Source organism: Cyprinus carpio, chromosome B4, assembly GCF_018340385.1.
Source record: "Cyprinus carpio isolate SPL01 chromosome B4, ASM1834038v1, whole genome shotgun sequence".
Classification (NCBI taxonomy): domain Eukaryota; kingdom Metazoa; phylum Chordata; class Actinopteri; order Cypriniformes; family Cyprinidae; genus Cyprinus; species Cyprinus carpio.
The window spans coordinates 9,576,329-9,597,309 of NC_056600.1; the positions used below are offsets into that span (position 1 = coordinate 9,576,329).

General features: G+C 39.8%; 1 protein-coding gene across 3 annotated transcripts; it reads right to left on the minus strand.

Annotated features, from left to right (window-relative positions):
• Positions 1 to 368: 368 nt before the first annotated feature.
• Positions 369 to 20,662, minus strand: LOC109089151 (neuroepithelial cell-transforming gene 1 protein-like). Of its 3 annotated transcripts, none has more exons than XM_042721877.1 (11): positions 20,426 to 20,662; positions 15,759 to 15,825; positions 11,886 to 11,957; positions 4,230 to 4,505; positions 3,682 to 3,744; positions 3,397 to 3,493; positions 3,241 to 3,317; positions 2,894 to 3,151; positions 2,628 to 2,798; positions 2,149 to 2,335; positions 369 to 2,052 (listed from the first exon to the last, which is right to left on the minus strand). In XM_042721877.1, the coding sequence occupies exons 1-11, from the start codon at positions 20,545 to 20,547 to the stop codon at positions 1,613 to 1,615; spliced, it is 1,830 nt and encodes a 609-aa protein (XP_042577811.1). In that variant the 5' UTR covers positions 20,548 to 20,662; the 3' UTR covers positions 369 to 1,612. The 3 variants fall into 3 exon arrangements, with proteins under 3 accessions (XP_042577811.1, XP_042577812.1, XP_042577813.1); XM_042721878.1 differs by lacking the exon at positions 20,426 to 20,662 and adding an exon at positions 16,086 to 16,144; XM_042721879.1 differs by lacking the exons at positions 11,886 to 11,957; positions 15,759 to 15,825; positions 20,426 to 20,662 and adding an exon at positions 7,108 to 7,414.
• Positions 20,663 to 20,981: the final 319 nt, after the last annotated feature.

The window sequence follows — 20,981 nt, forward strand, 5'->3', positions numbered from 1 at the left end:
CAGTGGAACTGGATAAGACACAGATTCAGAGTATGAAAATCATCGAAACGCTAAAAATAGAAGATGATTTGGGCATGTCGCCTACATTGGGGGATTTGTTTAAAGAGCTTTTGAGTGATTAATTGTGAGCAGAGAAAAACACAGAAGTAGTTTGACAATTAACCTGCGTATGGGTGAATTTGTGTCTGTATGTTTATTGAGTGCCTGTCTACCTGGAATTTATGGAAACCGTTTCAAGAAAGCTTTCTCATCGCATCGGCATGTTATAAGTTTAGGTTTTGTAATGTCTGGCATGCTTTTGGAAAACTGGGTTTATGTTGTAGTGTAGAGCAACATTTCTCATCAGAAGAAAGAGAAGAACTCTGTTGTCAGATGCAAATCTTACACAGACACTTTATTGTTCTTTTAATAGTTGATTTTTACACCACATACTGTACACACAGGCCACCACAGTCCTTCTCAATAATGTACATCCCATCTCATTTACAAACTTTTACAAACATTTTGAAGTGGTCATAACATACTTTAACCTTCTTTAAACAGTTCATTCTCCTAAACATACTTTCATTTTCCTTCTCAAAACAACATCTTGGCTTTTAAACCAGTGTATCAAACCTTCCTACTTCATGAAGACACTACGAAAATATGAAAACAGCAAACCAATGTCCATGAATGGTTGCGAATATCGAGTAGCGCCAATCATCAAGTCCATCTAGTCGTATCCAACTCTATTCCAAAGTTTCCTTCTAAATCTCACATCAACATTTCTCAAGCCCTCATTCAACATTCAACTTTTCTTCTATCCGAACTTCTAGTCCGTTTCTACAACAACTTTCTGCTTTGACAAGCATGTACATGCACTGGGCCCTCATGATAACACAGGCAGGACTCAACAAGTAAAGCTCCATGCAAGATGCTACAATAAATATTCATCCATCATTTTTGGTGGGGGGGGGGTGGAAAACTTATGGCTCAGGTTTGATTTCTGCATTAACAAAATAGCAAATTTTCCATTTGGACAGTTTGAAATCAAATTGCTACAAAACGTAGCATTTTGTCTTGATAAAAATTATACCTTCTGATTCAAATATAAAATGGAGCTGATAAAACATCCGTTTAATGGGAATGTACTTGTAAGACTTGCCTTCCAGTAGAGCTATGAATCAGACTTTCACAAAGTATTCATTGCTTTGGATATTTCATCTTTTTTTCTCAGTGGGTATTCTTCCCTTCTAAAAGCTAAACACAGTGCTTTTAATAAAAACAAAAAAGAGCTACAGTAAATATCTTATTGAGAAGTTTTAAAGTAAAACTTTAATTACAAAAAAAAAAAATAATAATAAAATAAAACACAAATATGACCAAATCAACAATAAACAAGACGGGATGTGTCTTCAATCTTCAATCCCTTGAGATCCACACAGTTGCCTCACGAATACTGTCTTTCTGGTACTGGTGCGGCCCACATGGACCTGGGAGGGTTTTGGGGGAGGGATTTGGTAATAATAGCTGCCATTGTGGACAGTAACAAAAACACTGCTGTAGAAACACACAGTCCATACACACACATAAATACAAGTCCTCCACACAGTGCCACTCCATAGCTTAGTCTTTACACCATGGTCTCCTTTCTCTTGCCCAACGAGCAGATTGAACGTTTGTCTTTTTTGGATTTGCGGGGCATGAAAGGGCCGGATATTGAAGATGATGAAGAGGATGAGGAGAGAGTGGAGGTTGCGGAGGGTGTGGGGCTGGGGGGCTCCTCAGAGCTGGGGGACGAAGGGGCAGAGGCCGCGGCCCGTGGACAGTTCTCATCTGTCTCTTCCATATGGATGATGGTGGAGACAGTAGACGAGCGCCGTTTGGTGCAAACTTCGTTACTGGCAGGGGTGGACAAGGATTCACTCTCTGGAAGCGGCGAATCTTTCTGGGTCAACATGGCAGTGCGGAGGCAGTTGAGCCACTGTTGCTTGTGGAAGATGTCATTGACCTGCAGTGTGTGGGACTGGCCCTGAGATGAGTCCTGGAAGCGTACCCGGAAGATGTTCTTGGCTAAAGGAGGGAAAAGATATTCCAATGAGCAAAAGGAAACACGAAATGACAAAAGGAAAATGTGATCAGCTTGACGTTGAGAGTCATCAACCTTACCTTTATCGCCATTACTAAAGGCCCCTCGGAACGAGCCGCCCATGCGGACGTCTCCGTCCTGCAGGTCTTCCAATACGAGATCCTGCACTGGGATCGGCTGGCGGTACACCTGGAAACAATGACGATCGTTCCGCGTAACAGGCCGGGTCAAGACCAGAACCTCCGTGAAGAGAAACACATGCAACTTCTAAAAAGAGGACAAAGGGGAAAAAGAGAGAGCTGGTTATTGACGTGTTGTTTCAACATTGGGCTGATTTGCAAGTATTAACAATTTTCTCCCCTGGTGCTCTCAAACAAACACTCCCCATTCATTCATTCATTTGATAAAAAAAAAAATCCAGCCAGTTCCCACTCTCTAATGGCCTTATTTGGAATATGGTGGTTTGTGTATTTATATTTCCAGTGAATAAAAGACAAGTGATTTGCCCCTAGTGGTTTGGGCTGTTTTGGGTGTGTTTGTATTGAAGGCAAAAACTCACCGTGCCACTTTTGTTGCGAAGTTCCCCATGGCAAAGCAGGCTCTTGCACTGCTCTATGCGAGGGTCTTTCTGTCTGTCATCCAAATATTCCAGCTTATCGATATAGTACTGACACTCGGACTCCCCTTTCTTCAGGTTTATGTCAGCCAACACGGCCTGAATGATGCTTATCTGGAGACGAGGAACAAAGGCAGCATTAACATCAAATGACACCTAAACGACTCAATTTGAAAGAGTACAGTTACTAGGTTTGTGTCTGAACTTACTGCCTGCTCAAGGCTTGCTGTGTCTGGGTGATCTGGTGGCGTGTGTCTTAAAATCTCTTTCAGAAGAAGGGGGTATTTGACCAGTCGTGAACGAGGGATGTCTAAGAAGCTCCACAAGTCTAGTTTCCTGCTGAAAGGTGACTCAAGGCAGCGCTGTAGGAAGTCCTGAACCCGTGGGTCCTGTTTCTTCTGGTCAAGCAAGGCTTTGGCGGCCAGCTGGTTACTGCAATATGCTCTGTACGCGTTTAACCTTGGCAGCTGTGGAGCAAAGCGAGAATTAGTCTTGACAATCTAACAAAGTTAGTGTGCCTTTTATAAAAATGAAAGGACAATCAGGAGATAATTACCCAGTCCACAACAATCTTGCCGATCTGTCCCACTGTGCCATCTTGGCCTGTAGCCTTTGCCAAATGAGCGAGAAGATCTGATTGGGTAAAGAATGAGTTAGCACTACTTGTCGTCAAATTCATTGAAAACAATAAGGTGTTGTGTACAATATTCACCTTCATGAAGAGGAATATATGCATCCAAGTCTCCAAAGATGGCTGTCAGCTCCTCCTCAGACATGATAGAAAGTTTCAGCATTGGGTCATGGTATGCCTGGACACACAAAAGGAGAAAATGATGAGTAAATAATAGCAGCTTCTAATTTTACAGGGAGAGACATTTTTGGCTATAAATGGAGGAAGAAAGTGAGCCAATGTATCTGACTCTGAAAGCACAGCCAAGAGCTTATTCGGTCTGTTTGCTTTAAATGTTCTAACAAAAATTTTTTGAAATGGACAAACCTTTCGGGCTAATTTCAGGTCTTCAATCAAGTCCTGTTCTCCTCGAGACAGCTCAAAAATAGCCTGGAGAGACACAAAAAACGAACAGTCACATTAATTACCAAGAAAACTGTTTGGGTATTTTTAGTCAAGCTCCCTAGATATCTGTCTGATTCCTCCCTTTGGTGGGAAATATTTGAGGGGCTCACAGTTTGCTGTAATGTCTGATTACTAGGTCTAGTTGTGAATGAGAGGTGGAGGCTTTGTGCGTCAGACCAGCCAGTCTGTGTTAGCACTGTACGTCTGACTCTGAGACGCCAGAATGCAGCCGGACTCTATCAGCTCCATTCCACTGTGTGCCAAGAACACACGCCAAAAAAACACAGCCAGGCCAAGAGAGGTTAAGCGAGGCAGAATAAAAACGGAGCGAGAGGAGGTACAGGGCGCTTTCCAAGCCCCAGGCCCTTTGGGTTTAATAAGTCACACAGGCCTGATTCAGTAGCGTCTGGCAGGGGGACTAAAAGTGGATTTAATAGTCTAGGTTTCTCAGTGCTGTCTGGATTCCTCACCTCTTGTCTCTTAATCTCTTTGGTGGAAAAGGTTCCTTTCTGATGGACGTCCAGGGTCTCGGACCAGAGCGTGCTGTTTCGTCGCTTGGGTGGTGTGGGAGCAGCGGCCTTGCTGCAGGGTTTCTGCTGGGGCACGCCCGGAGACCGCCCATCGCCCCGAAACGAGGCCTGGAGGGTCTGGCCGAAGCGTCGGACGGCCCCATTCTTCACGGGAGAGATGAGGTTCGCCAGCGAGGTCACTCGGCCGAGAGGCCGCACACGCTTAGTACAGGGTTCCTATGAGACACAAAGATGGAAATAAACGTTAAAACTTAATCACCCCCTACTGACCAAAACAGATTCCTTAGTGCTTCATTAACTGCACAACTGCCAACACAAGTTTCTGCCTCACATAAACAGAGGTTATCGTATGAGTCACTGGATACACTCTCCATTGTTGCGGGTGTGAAGGGGTCAACCGGAGGTCAGGGTGATTGGTGTTTCCTGGGCAACAGACAGCTAGGTGGAAGCTCCAGCCTCTGGAGGCAGCAGCTGTTGTCACGTGTGATTGTCCCCCTCAGCAAAAAAAATTATATATATACCTACACATACAAACACAAACAAAGACCCCTCTCTGACTGCAACCCTGGAGACTCAAGGTTCAAGAGGCATGACTGGAATGCAGGAGACCTCAGTCAGCTGTCCCACACTGATGACCCACACACACTCGACAACATAGCCTAACTATAGCAAACAGGCCCCCCTGATCAGGGTGGTTGTTCACTTAACAGAGACAAATTTGCTCTCTCAAAGAGATGTTTAAGAGCTGTTGGTTGTGTGTACTTATGTGGGTCAGATGGACCACCACGGTGAGTTACAGATTTGACCCAGGACTTTAAACAGGGTGCACTCCCTTCTACTCTGTTCCTCTCCCTCCTTTCCACTATTAAGAGCTGTTTATGGCTTCATGTTGAGGCAGGCCCTGTAGCCCTTGCGTGAGAGAGACAGGCACACCTGAACCCCCTGGAAGAGGGGGAGGTGAGCACTCTCAAACCCTATATCCATAATGACTGGGCCTCCAGCCAACTTCAACAGACCTGAGAAGGGGAGAAAAATCAAAGCAAAGGATATCTGAGACATTGATCCTACACTCTAGAGATCTGACTGAAAAATTCTCCTACCATTCTAGGCACAATGTGAGCTTTGTCGTCAAAAAAAAAAGTTTACGTCTTTCAAACAACCAGAACAAAAAGCACTATGTGCTTGCACTTTTTAAACATGCACATTTCAACTGATTTTCCAGTGCTGGATGGTTTTCCAGCTGCTGAAAATATATAAAAAAGGATGTGTTGTTCTCATCTTGGCAAAATGAAACCAAGGAACCATTCCTCCAACAATCGGAGACAGCTGCAAAGCAGATCTACGACTTTATTTTAGCAGGAACTGCAACTGTGGCCCAAGCCGAACTGGACTTGGCCACCCAGATCCGCCTGCCCTTCCTCTGCTGTAACATATCATGCAAGTAAACATGAAGACCACAACTGAACCTTCTCCACTGGTGGCCAAAAACACAAGATGTTGGGGAGACTGACCGCAGAGGAAGCAGTCTGGCTCAAAACTGAATTTAAATGAGCACCACAGTACCTGTGTGAGCCATCACTGGCTCTAAGCAAATGATCGCACTCTTGCTGCTGCCTATTGCACTGTTCCTGCTGTTTAGGGAAACCCTGAATTAATAAACCATTTTTTTAAATTCTAGATTATCTAGTGGAAAGCGCGACATGTAGGCAGACAGACAGTCTGATAGTGTGGCTATTTCTGGCTGTGTTGACTCTTAGAGACCCCCTGGGAGAGTCGCACTGGGAGAACTTAGCAGGGGGAAGCCTCCCCCACAGGAACCAGTATTTAGACTACTGCTGTTAAGTAATGTGTGAGTGTGTTTGCTTTAGCTATACGTTGGGGACAAAATTGTGACTAGAAGTTGGCTAAATGTTGGCTAAAGGTTCCATTGGGAATGACCCCCAAAAGTAAAGGAAAATTAAGTAATATAATAAAAAAATATATATATATTTTTTTTAATTCTAATACGTGAAAGATTTTTTTTAGGAGTACAGTTAGTCTATTGTTATTATTGGCTGTGAAAAAAAGATAAGTCTATGGTATTTTGCCATGAACATGATTACCTGGCAAACAAACAATAATTTGTGATAAGAAAAATTGAGGGGAACCGAGCTCTAGATAATGTTCCTCAGCCTTGAGCCACAACTTCCTTAAAATCTCCTGATTCATTCATAATTTGATACTTCTGCTTTAGCTTTCCCGACAACTAAACCATTTCTGTGGCCATTTCCGAATCCGAATTGAAACCTCAAATAGGAATAGCAGCCTGCTGAAAAGAAGTGAGATAAAAGCCTATTTTCTGAGTCTTAAATGCATTTCTAAATACTCAGAGCAGGGTTCAAGCACACCTGGGGTATGGGCTGTGATTGCTTTCAGATAGCTGGAATCTTCATCTCTGCATGCTCTCACTCCTTCAAAAAATACCCTGAGGGGCTCCTCAAACCATTAATATACCTGCAAAACTTTTGCTCAGGTGTACAGCCAAACACACAGGCTTTAAACTTCCTGTATAAGCACATTTAGCACAATGACAAGTTAAAATGTAAACCAGTAACTCAGTGGCTGAGAAGACCTTTAGCCTTGTTGAGTTGCCGATCACTCACTCAGAAACTCCCCTATACTACTTACTCCTTTAAAGGCAAGTGTGTGTACCAGATAACAACAGGGCAAGGTTCTGACTTGGCTTATAAAGAAAGTAAAGGAACTCAAACATGTTTTTATCATGGAGCAAAAGAAAAAAAAAAAAGGACAGAATTTGTGATTAATCTTTGGGTCTCACCTCTAGTTCTTTGCAAGTCTGATTCTGGTAGTCTATCTTCTGTAGAGTCCGTTTGATAGGTACCACACAGGGTTCATCGTAAGCCACCATTTCTTTCAATAAAATCCACTGGTTGGTTTCTGTTATTTCCAAGAGTCGGCAATAATCCACAAGTGATTCTTAAATAAATACGTGATGTAACATAAGGGGTCTGAAAATCTCGCAGTCCCCCTAACTTGTGATTGTCCGCCTGAGCGGAGCTTTCTAACTTCTAAACACACTCTCGGTGTGTGTACTCTAACAATCTCTAACTTTGTTCTAGGGATGTGAGAGGTAGGGAGTGCTCATATAAAGAGTTTTGAAAGGGGCGGAGTCAGGATGTAAACTCACCAATGGCAAGAGGGCGGAGGAGGGGATATGTAAAAGAGTCTGAAGAGACAAAGTCTGAGAAAACCTGACTATCTCTGCAACCTCATATCAACAAAGATCCAGTCTACTAGATATTACCGAATCAGAAATGTATTATCAAAACATTTCTTGTTCCACAAAGTAGGAGAGCATATAAACATTTTGTAAAAACTTGTTTACTAAATAATCCTTTTCATTTTTATAAACTCATTTTCTCTCTTAAAAACTTAGATTTAAACCCTAATTAAAGTAATTTTGGACCTTAAACTAACCAACTAAACCTCCCATATTTCCCAGTTTGCAGTAAAAGTTTTAAGATACAATGCGAAACAGTCTAGCTTTATGGTGAGTGAAAGTGAGATCTGCCTAATGAAGAACAGGGTCGTTATCACCTACTCATCATCAGCAGGGGAGGGGGGATAATCAATTACAATATCAATCAGGGCTGAGGGGGTCACACACACACAGTGCACTGGTGGCTGTCTGTGTATTGGAGGTCTGATAAATCAAAAGGTTTCACTGGTCCGAACCAGAAACTGACCCAGACCACGCCATAAATCCTGCTTAACAAAAGCTGCTTTTCTCAGCGTACACAAAACCGCACAGCCATTGACCTCCACATTTGGGTGACCAAAAATCCACTAGAACTGGTTCACTACAGACCCAAACCTTTTACTGCTACCTTCCCACACTGTCAGCAAGAGGTATTAACTTCAGCTGTGCAAATGGATTTGGCGTTTTAAGAGAGGTTTGTGTTAAAAAGTGTGAAAGCGTTGGGATGTGTTCTAAGCAAATGGAGATGAACGATGTGCAGACTCTAAGCTCACCCTCCTGTGTCAATACAACTGTGTGAAACAGGACATGCATTAGTGTGTTTGGATCAGGACACCTTCCAGTGCTCAGTGGACGGGTCAAACGGAAGCAGGGTTATTTGCTAATGAGGCTGTGTTCAGTTTCCATGTTATGTTATTGTATTATTCAAAACATTACACTCCCTATTTTCACAACTAATCAGTGTATTTTCATTGTGTGTGTGTATTAAAAAAAAAAAAAAAATCACATTTACATACTTTTTTTTTCTTCAACTAATTGAATTGAAAGTGTACTGAAAACCAACTAAAACCAAAACCAACTACATTAACAATGACCAACTACACTCTTCAAAACATCTTTCTTTGTGTTCCACAGAATAAGAAAAAAATCATATGGGTTTGAAACAACATGAGGGTGAGCAAATGACAAGGTTTTCATTTTAAAGTAAACCAGCCCTTTATCAATCCTTCTCAGTTCCTCAGAAAAGCATCTGCAACATCCTCTTATAAATTAAGAAACTGAAAGCGCAACATAAATTAGATGACTAATCGACAAAATCAGATAAATGTAAACTTGTGAAGTTATGTGAGTTGCAGTAAAACATAGTAATATATGGCACATTAACCAATGTCAATGTCATTAATTTTATCACTACAAGTAGCTTTACTAAACAAGTGAAATTAGCTTAAACATTTTTATATACTATTTATATACTATATACGAACTTGAGTAAAATGTTGTGTGTGTCATTTTTATAGTGCAATTTACAGTTTGTATAACATTTCTGTGTGTATATTATAAATAATATTTAAATATACAAATATAATTTGCATGTTTTTATTTAGTTACACTGTAATAAATTGTACTATTTAGGACAATGTTTGATGTTTCAATGTTTCAACACTTGTCATGTTATTTCCTCATGATAAATCATTTGTATTCTTCATTCTAAGTCACCTTGGATAAAAGTGTTTGCTAATGAATAAATATAAAACAAATTAAACAAAAGAATACATGATTTTAATAATACTTTTTGACCCATCTTTGCCATAAGTATATTTGATGTTGGTCCTAGAAATTCATAGCCGATTTAGCAGCAGTTAATGGCTTTAATAATCATGTGACTACTCAGCACATAATGTTTGTGCAACAACAACAAAAAAAAACCTGAATATGTATGGCTAAAAATCAAATGGGGCTTTCAGTTTAGGTGATATCAATAACAGTGTTCCTTCATTGCTCATCCCATGGGGAGACACTATCATACTGTTCTCGGCGTGTTTTGACGAGAGGTGTGGTAGTCATATTGCATGAGAGCTTGGTTCAGCCTGCACCCCCTGCGGGCTAACACCTCGACACCCATGACAGCTGGACATCTGGGTGTGAAGCACAAACACAGCACTCCTACTTAAGTGCTAAACACCAGCACACAAGAGTGACTCGCTTTATACAGGCCGTGTGTGAGCTTGCCTAACAGGAAAATGTGAGCTAACTTGCTATGATCTGATAAACCTCTGGTGAATAGGCAACGAGCAAAAAGGTGTGCTGTGGGTTGTAGTGCTGCCCCCTAGTGGATAATTCAATAGTACTGCGGTTCAGGTGACTGATGGAATTTCAAATTTTATTTCTTCGTGGCTGGATGTTCCAGGATGCATTAGGTATACTATCTATACATTTTATAATAAAACCTCTTCTGTCCGAGTCTTTGAAGCTTTCGGTTTCTTCTCAGTGTTGCAGGAAATCGCATCTATTGTAACAAAGGTGTGGTCACAAGACAAGCCCGTACTGGGAATAGGCTGTAGGTGTGTGACGTCTGAATGTGTAGGTGTACATCAACACCAGCTATTTTTCTCTGGAATCACTCTATCAATTGCCATCTATACTTCAAGGCCCACCCCCCATTCATCCATCTTCTGTTTGGGATCTTGTATGCCTTTTTCCATCCATGATATGATCCTCTATGATGCTTACAAAATGTAAATATGTGGCACATTAACATTAATTTTATTATTACAATAGGTTCGCTGAACACATGGAACCATAATGTGCTTTTTAGTCGTTTTTTTATTTTGGTGTGCCACCAAAACTCCATCTACAGAAAAACAGATAAAAATCACACCCATCCTGATCTCAAGTATATTTAACACCAATTGAGTCAACGCACCCTCAACAGAGGTGGTTGCCACCAAACAGAGCAGGTAACTAATAACACATCCTTGGTCCAGACACACAACAGAGTCAGGACGCATCCCAAACACGTTTACAGACTCTTTCCTCATTCTCACAGACACAAACAATACATCGCAATCTGAACTGAATCAGATCAGACTTTAAGCTACGCAAGTTAAATTAGTCACAGAGTAAGAACTTCAACTGTGACCATTTATAGACAACATTGACACTTGTGCATATTTTTGTACATTGTGCAAATTTGGCAGTTGCATTAAGCAGAAAAAGAGAAGTATGCATTTAGCAAATCTCAATTTGACATTCTCAGGATGACAATGTAAATTCATCAGAACAAGCCCTGAGGGGAGTGCAGAGGAAAATAAAAAGGGTGTCTGCAGGACAGGTGATTGTACAAAACCCCCACCTCCTCCAAATTGCACTCTCAAAGGTGTGGGGAAGGGAGTTGGGTACTTTTGTTTAATGCACAACAAGTTTCACTCTAGAATAATCTTGGTCAGAATAAACAAGTGACTGAAACATTTCAAAGATGTGAAGTAAAGGCAACGAGACCTTATTCCTCAATTCATTCCAAACCTGCATGGCTTTTCTTTACTGGATCCATCTATGATTTATGATCTCCCACTCTAGCAATACTGTACTAAAAAGAATACATTTTGCCAATGTTGGGCATTTTGTTATGAGATGTGTTTGTGCAATAACCTTCGCCAGCTTTTTTTTTCCATTCCTTAAGGCATGTAGGCTCTGGTGAATCAGAGCTCTCTCATCTCGTAGGCGCAAGACTGATGAAAGTCATCTCCTTTATATTGTTCTCCTGTCTGTCAAAGTACAGAGGATCTGGGTGTGCTCAGTGCGACCTCTTACTAAACCGTAAAAACATTGGGTTGCTATGGATGTGTATTAATATGTCAACTGTTCTCTTTCAGAAGGAGAAAAGTACAAAAATAAACTAGAGAGGAGTCAAGATCAATGCAGAGTCAAATTACACCACTTGTTAGTTTACACAGCAGCGAGTCTTAATTAAGCCCTTGCTGAAATGAGGATAATTACTGACAGTTATCATGGAAATGACCTTTTGGATTACCAGTGGAAAGATTTTCTAAGATTAAATTCCTCCAGTTTAAAGTTAAAAGGCTTTGATTTCTGCCACAAACAAGTGATTTCATCTAGGATTCTTGTGCAAAATGGCTTTGATTTAGCTGACAAATATGGCAGAGAGGGGCTTTTTTTTTCTTTTTTGATGTTATAATGAGACTTTGATGTTGTTTTGAAGCATTTTGTGGATGGACTGACTTCGGGGAGTAATTTAAAAAGCAAGACCTCTTGATTTGTGTATTTTGATAAATCATTTGTGCCAAATCTGCCCAATGTTGTTTTGCTGGTTTTCTTACCTTGAAGTCAAAGCTGCATAGACTGACAGTGTCCACATCGTCCTTATCGTCCTTCTCTCTACGCTTGCGTTTCTGCAAAAAGGAAAACAACCTTTAAGAATCTGAAGCACAATACACATCTAAACTAAAAGGCGACACTTACAAAAACTGTAAAAACGTTCTGGCTTTGAGAGAGGAACCAAGGAAGACATTCTTTTGTCAACTTCTCTACAATTTTCCTTTAGTTTCCTGAAGAATATGCAAAGTGCTACCTCAAAAGTTGGTATTACGGGTTACAATGGCTCCTAAGGAGGTCCAGTAAGACTCAGGAAAGACATCATTATCCCTGAGGCATTTTAGCACCTGTGTGTGTGAGTCGGGGGCTGGTGGGGCATCTGGCTAGTGAAAATTCTACCTGTGGAGTGTGTGCAGGGTGTGAAGGGGTTATAAACTTTTTTGCAGCACTGCGTTGGCCACCGAGAGCCCTCAGGGTCTCTGTTATTGGCGTATGTTCTCTTTACTAGACTTTCCCCAAAACCACCTTACAAAACTTTTCAACACAGGCCATTTTAAAGACAGTTTAGTTGGTGGCTGAGTTATAGTTTAATGAACCTCCCAAGAAGACATCAGTCCCTCCATATAACTAAACCCACATGGATTGATTTTTTTGCATTATAATGAAACAACATTTTGTATTTTATTCAATAATTATGTATGTATACAAGCAATAGACAAAATATCATTTTTAAACCAACAAGTAAAGTAGGAGGTTTCTGAATGTTAGTAAATCTTGACTATTCATCCAGAGTGAAGCTACATACTAAAAAACGGGTGGTAGTTTTAACGCAAATGTGCCCATAATCTACATTACGCCTTTATATTTAACACTTACCAAACAGGGCTAGTTTGTAAGTCAATTAAAGTTGTATTTATGAGACAGTTATCAATTGAAAAGCCCCTATTCTTAATGTTCCTGCCACTAACAGAAGTACTGCTTGATGAGCTCTTTGTTTTCTTAAAGGGCGAAAGCATTTAAGTCATGTGATCAAAACCAAAACACCCTATAGCCAGTTCACCTCGAGTTTCATTGAAGCAATGAGTAGATTAGGCTAATTTAACATCAGACCCATTGATGGCGAACAAGTTGGCAAACACGCTGAAACAAAAAATGACAAGCTATCATTTAGCAAATCCCCATTCACAGACAACAGGGAGAACTAATCAAGACCCTGACTGGAGGGTTTTGGTTGACAGTAATGATTGCTGGCCAATCAGAAGCTGAGCTACTGAGTGAATCACAGGTTACTTATGGTGTTTGGTTTTGAACGTTTTAATAGATAACACAGAAAAGCGGCTGCTTTTTTGTTTTCTGAGAAAGGAGAAAAGCTAATAGTCTGTAAGTTTACAAGTGGCACCGATACTGCTAGTTTATTTAGATAATGTATGTAAAATAAAAAAAAAATAGGTCAACATTGGAAAGCATAAAAAAAAAAAAAAATCACTAAAACTAAAGCTTCACAATGAGAAGAAAGAAAACTGAGAGCAACAAAGAGAAGCCGTGTATTTTGGCTCCAAACTGCATGTTCCTGGTGGACAAACCATAAATGGATATTACTGCAAAAAATTTATGAGAGCAAACAGCTGCTGGCACATAAAACATGAGATTATTACAAACCAGCTCAATCAAAGTCACGTTTTTGGGACACTCTGCATATTGCAGGAGTCAGTAAGAGCTAGGATGAAGAGTTTGTGCACATGATGGCCAAAACATGTGGTTTTCATATTGTGATTTTGACATATCTGGATAAAATCAGTATGCACAAAGCCCATCTGTTAGAGAGAGAACACTGATTACCAATCAGTGAGGGGAAAAAGTCTAAAAAGCAAAAAATGAAATGGAAAAGTCAACATGAAATGGTGTTTGCAACCCATTTAACTTCTGTAATGCGACCATTTTCCAAGTAAAACTGGATATTCAATTAGAGAAATAAGTAGGATGGGACTTCCATCAGTATGTGAACAGGACTGGATGTGAACAGTGGACAGTGGTTGTTAGAAAGGGGCTGAAAAATAATACAGCCTGAAAAGTTGTTTCAAAAGTGAAAAAGGAAATCTTTAAAGTTAGAATTTTAATTGGCCTACAGAATTGGAAAAATTGTTTCCAAACAGGTTTCTCCTCAAGCTACCATTGTTCAGGTAGTCTCATCCCAAACTGATGCCATCAGTAGAACCAATGCTGCAACTTAAGCATGTCACCTTTACAAAAAAGACTTTTAGGCACATTTTTTTTTATATATAAAATGAAAGTATAATGTTCAGTTGTCTCAAGCTGCTTCCTGTGTCTTCTGCAATCAGTTTGACTCACATTGTAACAGTAATCTAGATGCTACAGAAGAAAAAAAAAAACACATTTGTTGTATGAATGCCAAACCAACAAATAAATATCATAAGAACTACCTTAGTTTGCTTAAATGACCAGATTAACTTAAAGACCTTAAAATTATGCAACATAAATTTTAATATTAGAAGACAATGAAACCAGACGTTTGAACATGTCTGAGACAGATTTTTTCACATCACAATCATAACATGTTGGCATAACAAGCTATCAAATGTAAATCCAGCAGTATCACATAGGTCTGCAGGCCGCTTCCTGCATATTCCATCTGTTGTTGCACCACCTTGTTCACCCTGCGGCCATGCAGACGGCCTTAACCAGAAGAACTACTTCCACATTGAAGACAAAGATTCTACGCTTTTATATTCCAGGAGTCTGAGATGGAATAAGAGGAGGGAGGAATACTCTTTCACCTAGGCAGGGTTTTGAAGGTGAGATAATGACGCTTGAGCTGTAAGCCTAATGAGGCCCATGTGCCCACTAGATGAGCTAATGTGTGTATTCACAAAAAAAAAAAAAAAAAAAATTCATATCAAAGGAACACTTGGCATGGGATAAAGCGGTCCGTCTTTCTATCCCCCAGTTTTTCTACAGATGAGAGATGGATTGCATTTCACTAGGCCTTCATAAACTATGGAATGCTCTAATCTGGCTCTATTCTCTGTTTTCAATCACAAACTAGTTTGCATTTACTGCTTAACTGATTCAGTGGGAATGAGAACTTTGGATATAGTTTGGTGGAAATTTGGGGGGAGAGAGAGACGCTTGGGAATGTATCAGTGGCAATTTGTGCATCAGCTGAACCATAGGCACGCGATGCCATGAAAGGATTGAGATGTCATCAGTTGGCGACAACGTAATGGTTGAGTGGCACAATATATGCCAAAATTTTTGGAAAGGGCAAGGGGAAAGTACACTCACTAACTTGCGTGAAGGAAAAATATGGAAGGTTTAACAAAAATGACCTTATGGGTGTAGTATTAAAGTTTCTGAGGCATGAAAACTGGTGAACTGTTGCAAAGCACCATTAATGGAGCTATAGCATTCACGTCTTTTAAAATACAAAGGTCACCTGTTGTATGTACAATTATTTTATATATATATATTAAAATTTTGGTCCCGCTTTATGTACTTAGAGGCTGTAATATACTGAAACAGAGTGGTAATGTGAAAGTGAATACAACAGTCATGTCTAATTTCCTTACGGCATTAAAAACTGTATAGTTAAATAGGCTCGCCTAAAAAGATTCTTTTCAGCATCTATTCTTCTGAGAAGGCACTGCAATAAGTCGTATTATGAAACAATTAATCAAAGACTGTGGCCAAATCAAGAAAAATCCTATCTAGTGGTTAGTTCAATATAAAAGTATTGATAAAGTATTTGGAGAGGTGATATGACTGTTTCATATGACAGCAAAGTGGCTTGGAACAGAATTACTGGGTGTTTTGTATGCTTGAGAAAGAGTTGAGCCATATGGATGTCATAAGCTACTCACCAGCGTGAAGTCCCACTGGGGTCCGGGTGTCAGGAAAGTAAAAGAACTTCTTCGTCTCAAAGACGGCCTACAGCAAGAAAAACACAAGATAAGATTCTCAAAACAATTACACTTTTAAAGGCATTTGAAATAAAACATTTAATTCCCTCTTCACACAGAAAACCAGACAAATACAAAGCATCCAACCAGACCCTGACCTCTGGTTGTGCAGTAATGACGTAAACCATGCAGCCAAACCTTATAGATCCATTATTATGTCCATAACCCAACAATGTCAGTGTGCCCAAAAGAAAAGCCCATAAATGCAAAGACACATCCTGTACGTACCACACACCAAGCCTGGTGTAGCTCTGTCTCCTGTGACACTGCATCATGGTCTGCAGAACTGATACAGACAGAGCGTCACTTAGCCCCGATCTCTCTAACTCACACCAAGACACTCAGTTTCTGCCGTCTTCCAGCCATGTGCCCTTTCCATCATGTCCTCTTTTACCCACAAATGCACTGCCCCTCATTGTTGGCTGGGCCCTTATTTGGGGACTGGTGACAACTGCCTCAGCGAGGTCATGTTTGCAAAGATACCCAGGGTTCCTTTTTCAGAAGAGCCGCTTCTTTTTTCAGTCATGGTAATGGGACGGCCCACCAAAACTTTTATACAGAACCTTCAAAAACATTCTCACATTTATTATCCGCTAATTTACAGAACTACGATTAAATCATCATTAGAGTTATGTGGTATTGCCATTGGATTGTTGATTTTAGCAACATTCCAACAGAATGATCAATTACCCTGAAGTGCATGTCAGCATTATTCTAAAGAAAATATTTCTGCCTTTCAAATTACTCTGAAATAATTTTTGTTCACTTACGTAATCAGGGCCAAAAGGGTGGTGAGAAAGATTTTCAACAATATATTGCATTACCATACGGCTACTTGCCAAATTAATACACTACTGATCTACTGTTTGTGGCAAGTGAGAGGAGCTGGTTCTCACAGAAAGACTAGTTCAAATGTGACTCACTTAACTAAGGTGTGTTTTACAGTTGAATTATGTCTGACGGTGTATGTGGTACAGGTTGTTTCTTAATAACAATGTGAGAAATGTGGTGATGCAGTGAGCAGAATACTGAGAAGCTGGGTGATCCTGGGTGTGATATTATCTGACCAGACAGAGGGTGTAAGCGTGTTAAGAGAGTACAGAATCTAAATCAGTGTCCACTAGAAAAAGACTCTAATGTGGGTGGTCTCGACTGCTAAAGACAACAGGGGACTAAATATGTAGGTCAAATGATGCTGCCAATACCATGATGGAGTGTCCTCCATTCCACACTGTCCTGCTGAAGAATAGACCATAGTCACGGAAAAGTAGAGACAGCATATTTAATGTATACGGATAACAGACTTGTCTATGACCAGGTCAATACATGAGTAACAAGTGATAGAAAAGGGCATATTTTGGGAATAATGCACCAATATTGGAACTTGCTGTCATAAATCGTGATTTTGTAAAACACCCTACAACCTCTTGTTGCACACTGTTTGTGTTTGCATGTAAATATTAGCTAAATTCATTACCTTAAAATTCACAACTTTCAGATCCATACTTAAAAAATATATTTTAGGAAACCTTTCTTTAATAGAAAATCTCCCAACGACAGCATCACAACAACCATCATCAGTGTTCAAGGGGCAATATTAGTTATAATAAAGTAATATAAAATAACTGTTTTCTATTTTTGTTTTAAAATGTAATTTATTCCTGTAATGGCAAAGCTGAATTCCGGCCATTACTCCAGTATTTTAGTGTCGCAAGATCCTTCAGAAATCATTGTAATATGCTAATGCTGTGCTTAACATCTCTTATCAATGCAGAAAGCGTTATTATTGTAAAACAACAGTATTTATTTGAAATATTTCGTAACACTATAATTGCCTTTGCTGGCACATTTGGCTTACACAGAAATTTAGAGCAGACTGAATACTTGATTACCTCAAGCGAATCAATTGTGGTTTTAAAAGGGAAAAATGTGAAATGGTTATGGTAATAACCCTTGGGCAGAATAAAACACACCCATGATGACCTGAAGCCATATTGTGTAAAATGCCAACAGCAGCGTTTCACAAGCCTGTTCCTGGAGGCCCTCAGCAGCACATTCTCCATAATCAAACACACCTGATTCCCCTCATCAGCTCAATATCAAAGCCTCCAATGCCTGAAGCAGGTGTATCAGATAAAAGAGACATCCAAAATGTGTGCTGTTTGGGAGCTTCACAAACCGAGTAGGGATCTTATGAGTGTGTAGTGCTTTCAAAACATGACTGGAATGCTGAGGTGTTGTCTGAAACGCTGGACACCGGCATGACAAATATGGACCAAATTGCACACTCTGTGATGGTTACATCAACACAAAGACCTCAGAGTCTCTCACAGGCAATGTAACAGACTGCACAAATACACCAAATATGAGGCCTTCCCTGTTCTGAGAAGTCCACAGGACATAACATCACTATAGTTATTACCCTCGAGTGTCAGCTGATCAGATACAAGTGTGGGAACATGTAAGATGCTAATTTGTGCTTGTAGGTTGACGTCACTGTTGCATGGAAATTCATTTAAACACAGCTGCACTTCTTGCGTATCTTATTCTGAATTTTGGACGTCCTAAGTAGTCACAATTACCATATAAACCAATATTTAGTTTTAAGGGGACGGTCAGCATTGGTTTTTTTCTTCGGTCATTGAGAACACAATCCCACTGACGTTAAGGTGGGAAAACACTGAAGGGGACTCGGGTTAAGCTAAGTAGGTTTGGTTTCACCGTGCTTTACGTAGAAAACAAAGGAGAGGCCGTGGAGGAATGATATGTCACTTACTCATCCAGATCACTCCACAACGGCTTCAAAAGCTCTCTTTGTTGTGGTCTCCACTGTCAAATATGAGACATCATATATGACGAACCTGTAGAAGGCCACATAAAGGGCTTCAGATAATCTGAAATTGGATAACGGTTGCCTTAAACATCTACAATGTCCTGCTATGTGCAAAGCAGTGACGTTGTGCCCTTATCTTAACTATATCTGGTTTTTCAGTGCGTATTAAATGAAATGGGTTATTGTTGACTACATACTTGGGGATTACTGGACAAAACAAGACCAAAAACATGACATTTAATAAAAGTCTATTTTGATTTTACTGTTCCCTTGAAATATATCCAATACAATGCAACTCTTTGTTTTTGAATGCTTCCTTATGAACATTCCTTTAGATTCTACTTTGTCTATTTACAGGGTGACGTCTTTGTCACGCTGGTGCTTTTGATGTGTTGGATGTGTGATGCTTGCTTGGGTAAGAATTTATTTAAACAGTTATACTTCCTAAAAGTCTTAGCTGCGGACCAGTTTGTATAATATCTAGGAAAGGGCAATTTTGACGTCGGCCACCAAGCACATGCCTCTTGACACCCAAATAATCACCCTGGCAACTGCATAGCAACACACTAAAAACATTTAGAATATCACAGTGTCCACATAGCAATGACTTTGCATCAAAGTGGCAAGCAGCTCTCAAATTTTCCAAAAAATTTGAAAAAGTTTCCATGCCATTTTTCTTGTTTTCTGATTGTATAAGAGGCAAACAGGGTCACTTTTCCTGGTGTTCCAATCAGGCAGAAGGCTTGGCATGAGAGAGAAAAAACCAGACCCTCTGCCAAAATAAACTGTTCTTGTTTCAGCCTGTGATAAAAGCAGATTGGATGCTCTCTGGCTTCTTTCTCAGGGTTTATGTGAGATATCTTGTATATATTTGGCACAGTCTATTTATATGTGGTGCCTTGGACACATTATCAGATGTCTTCTTTGTTTAATATTGGTAAAATGGCTATACACCAAGATCTGACAGATATTAAAGTCATTCATTCATTCTAACCTTTTAATCAAAAAGATTAAAGGATTTGAAGATCAAAATCAATGTCTTTGCATACAAAAAAAATATGCTTACAGTATGTTTTTGTTTATTTTATATTGTCAGATTATTACATACCGGTTTAGTTTGGTTGTTTTTATTAAATCCACTTGTGTATATACTTTCTAAACATCTTTGGCACCAAAATGTGAATGATGTTGTTAGTAAGTCAGTCAATTGCATTACACAGCTGATTAAGTGATAATGCCGATTTATGTAAAAACTCTTCAGTGAGGTAAAAAAAAAATCAATTGTACATTTAAAACAGGTGTGTTAGAGGCTTGAGCTGAGCATTTTTATTGTTGTGGCTTGAACACTGCGCTAATATTTTGAGGCATTAGCGCCATCGTGTGGTGGGATAAAACATTAACGCTACAGTAAGCTTGACTGCTGTCATGATTTGTTTTCATTAGTCGACAATATTGCGGAAGTTTTTCTCACTTTTGAAAAACAACAAATTCATACACCTATACTCACCCATTTAGTGGCATGTTACAGAATAACTTATTAGATATTGTTTTATAATATATAGATAAAACTGTTACAAACGTTACATTTTTATTACCAGATCTAAATGCAGTTCGCATTTTGCAGAGAGTGACATATTTGGCAATGGGATAAGTTACCAGAACACAATAGTGCGAGCATTGGAATAATAATAATAAAGACCAACAACAACAAAGTGTGTGATATGATCTTCCTGACCGTTTGAAATTGCGCTCTGGAGACGCATCGATATCCGTCATCGACGACTTTCTCTTGTACCTCCTCGGTCTTTCGTTCACCGGCTCCGCCATCGGCGCTGGAGATCCGTCGGTTTCTTCCATTTGAAAATGTGGACCTGGAATGCGCTACTGTAAACTATGTATACAAAACGTAGTACAATTAAAATTTGATAATTCGGGGGGTGAACTGAACGGATAGGACGAATTTTGAATATGGCGGAAATCTGAAATCGTAGCCAATCAGGAGTGAGCAGGAGGGGGACCGGTTGATGACGACTAATGACGTAACACTTCCGCGCCTGCGCTGTCTCGTACAAGGTAGTGTTTTGATGAACATTGTAAAATAACAGATAAGCATTGTTATTTTTTATTCTTTTATTTCTTTAGTTCCATACACATGTATTTACCAATAACAAACCTTACTTTCTGGCATTCAGTGAAACTAAGCATTAGGTCAAACGATCTCTAGCTGCATCAGAAAACAAAAAATGTAAAAAGCTAAAAACTAATTCTAATTATATTTTAAATGTGTATAT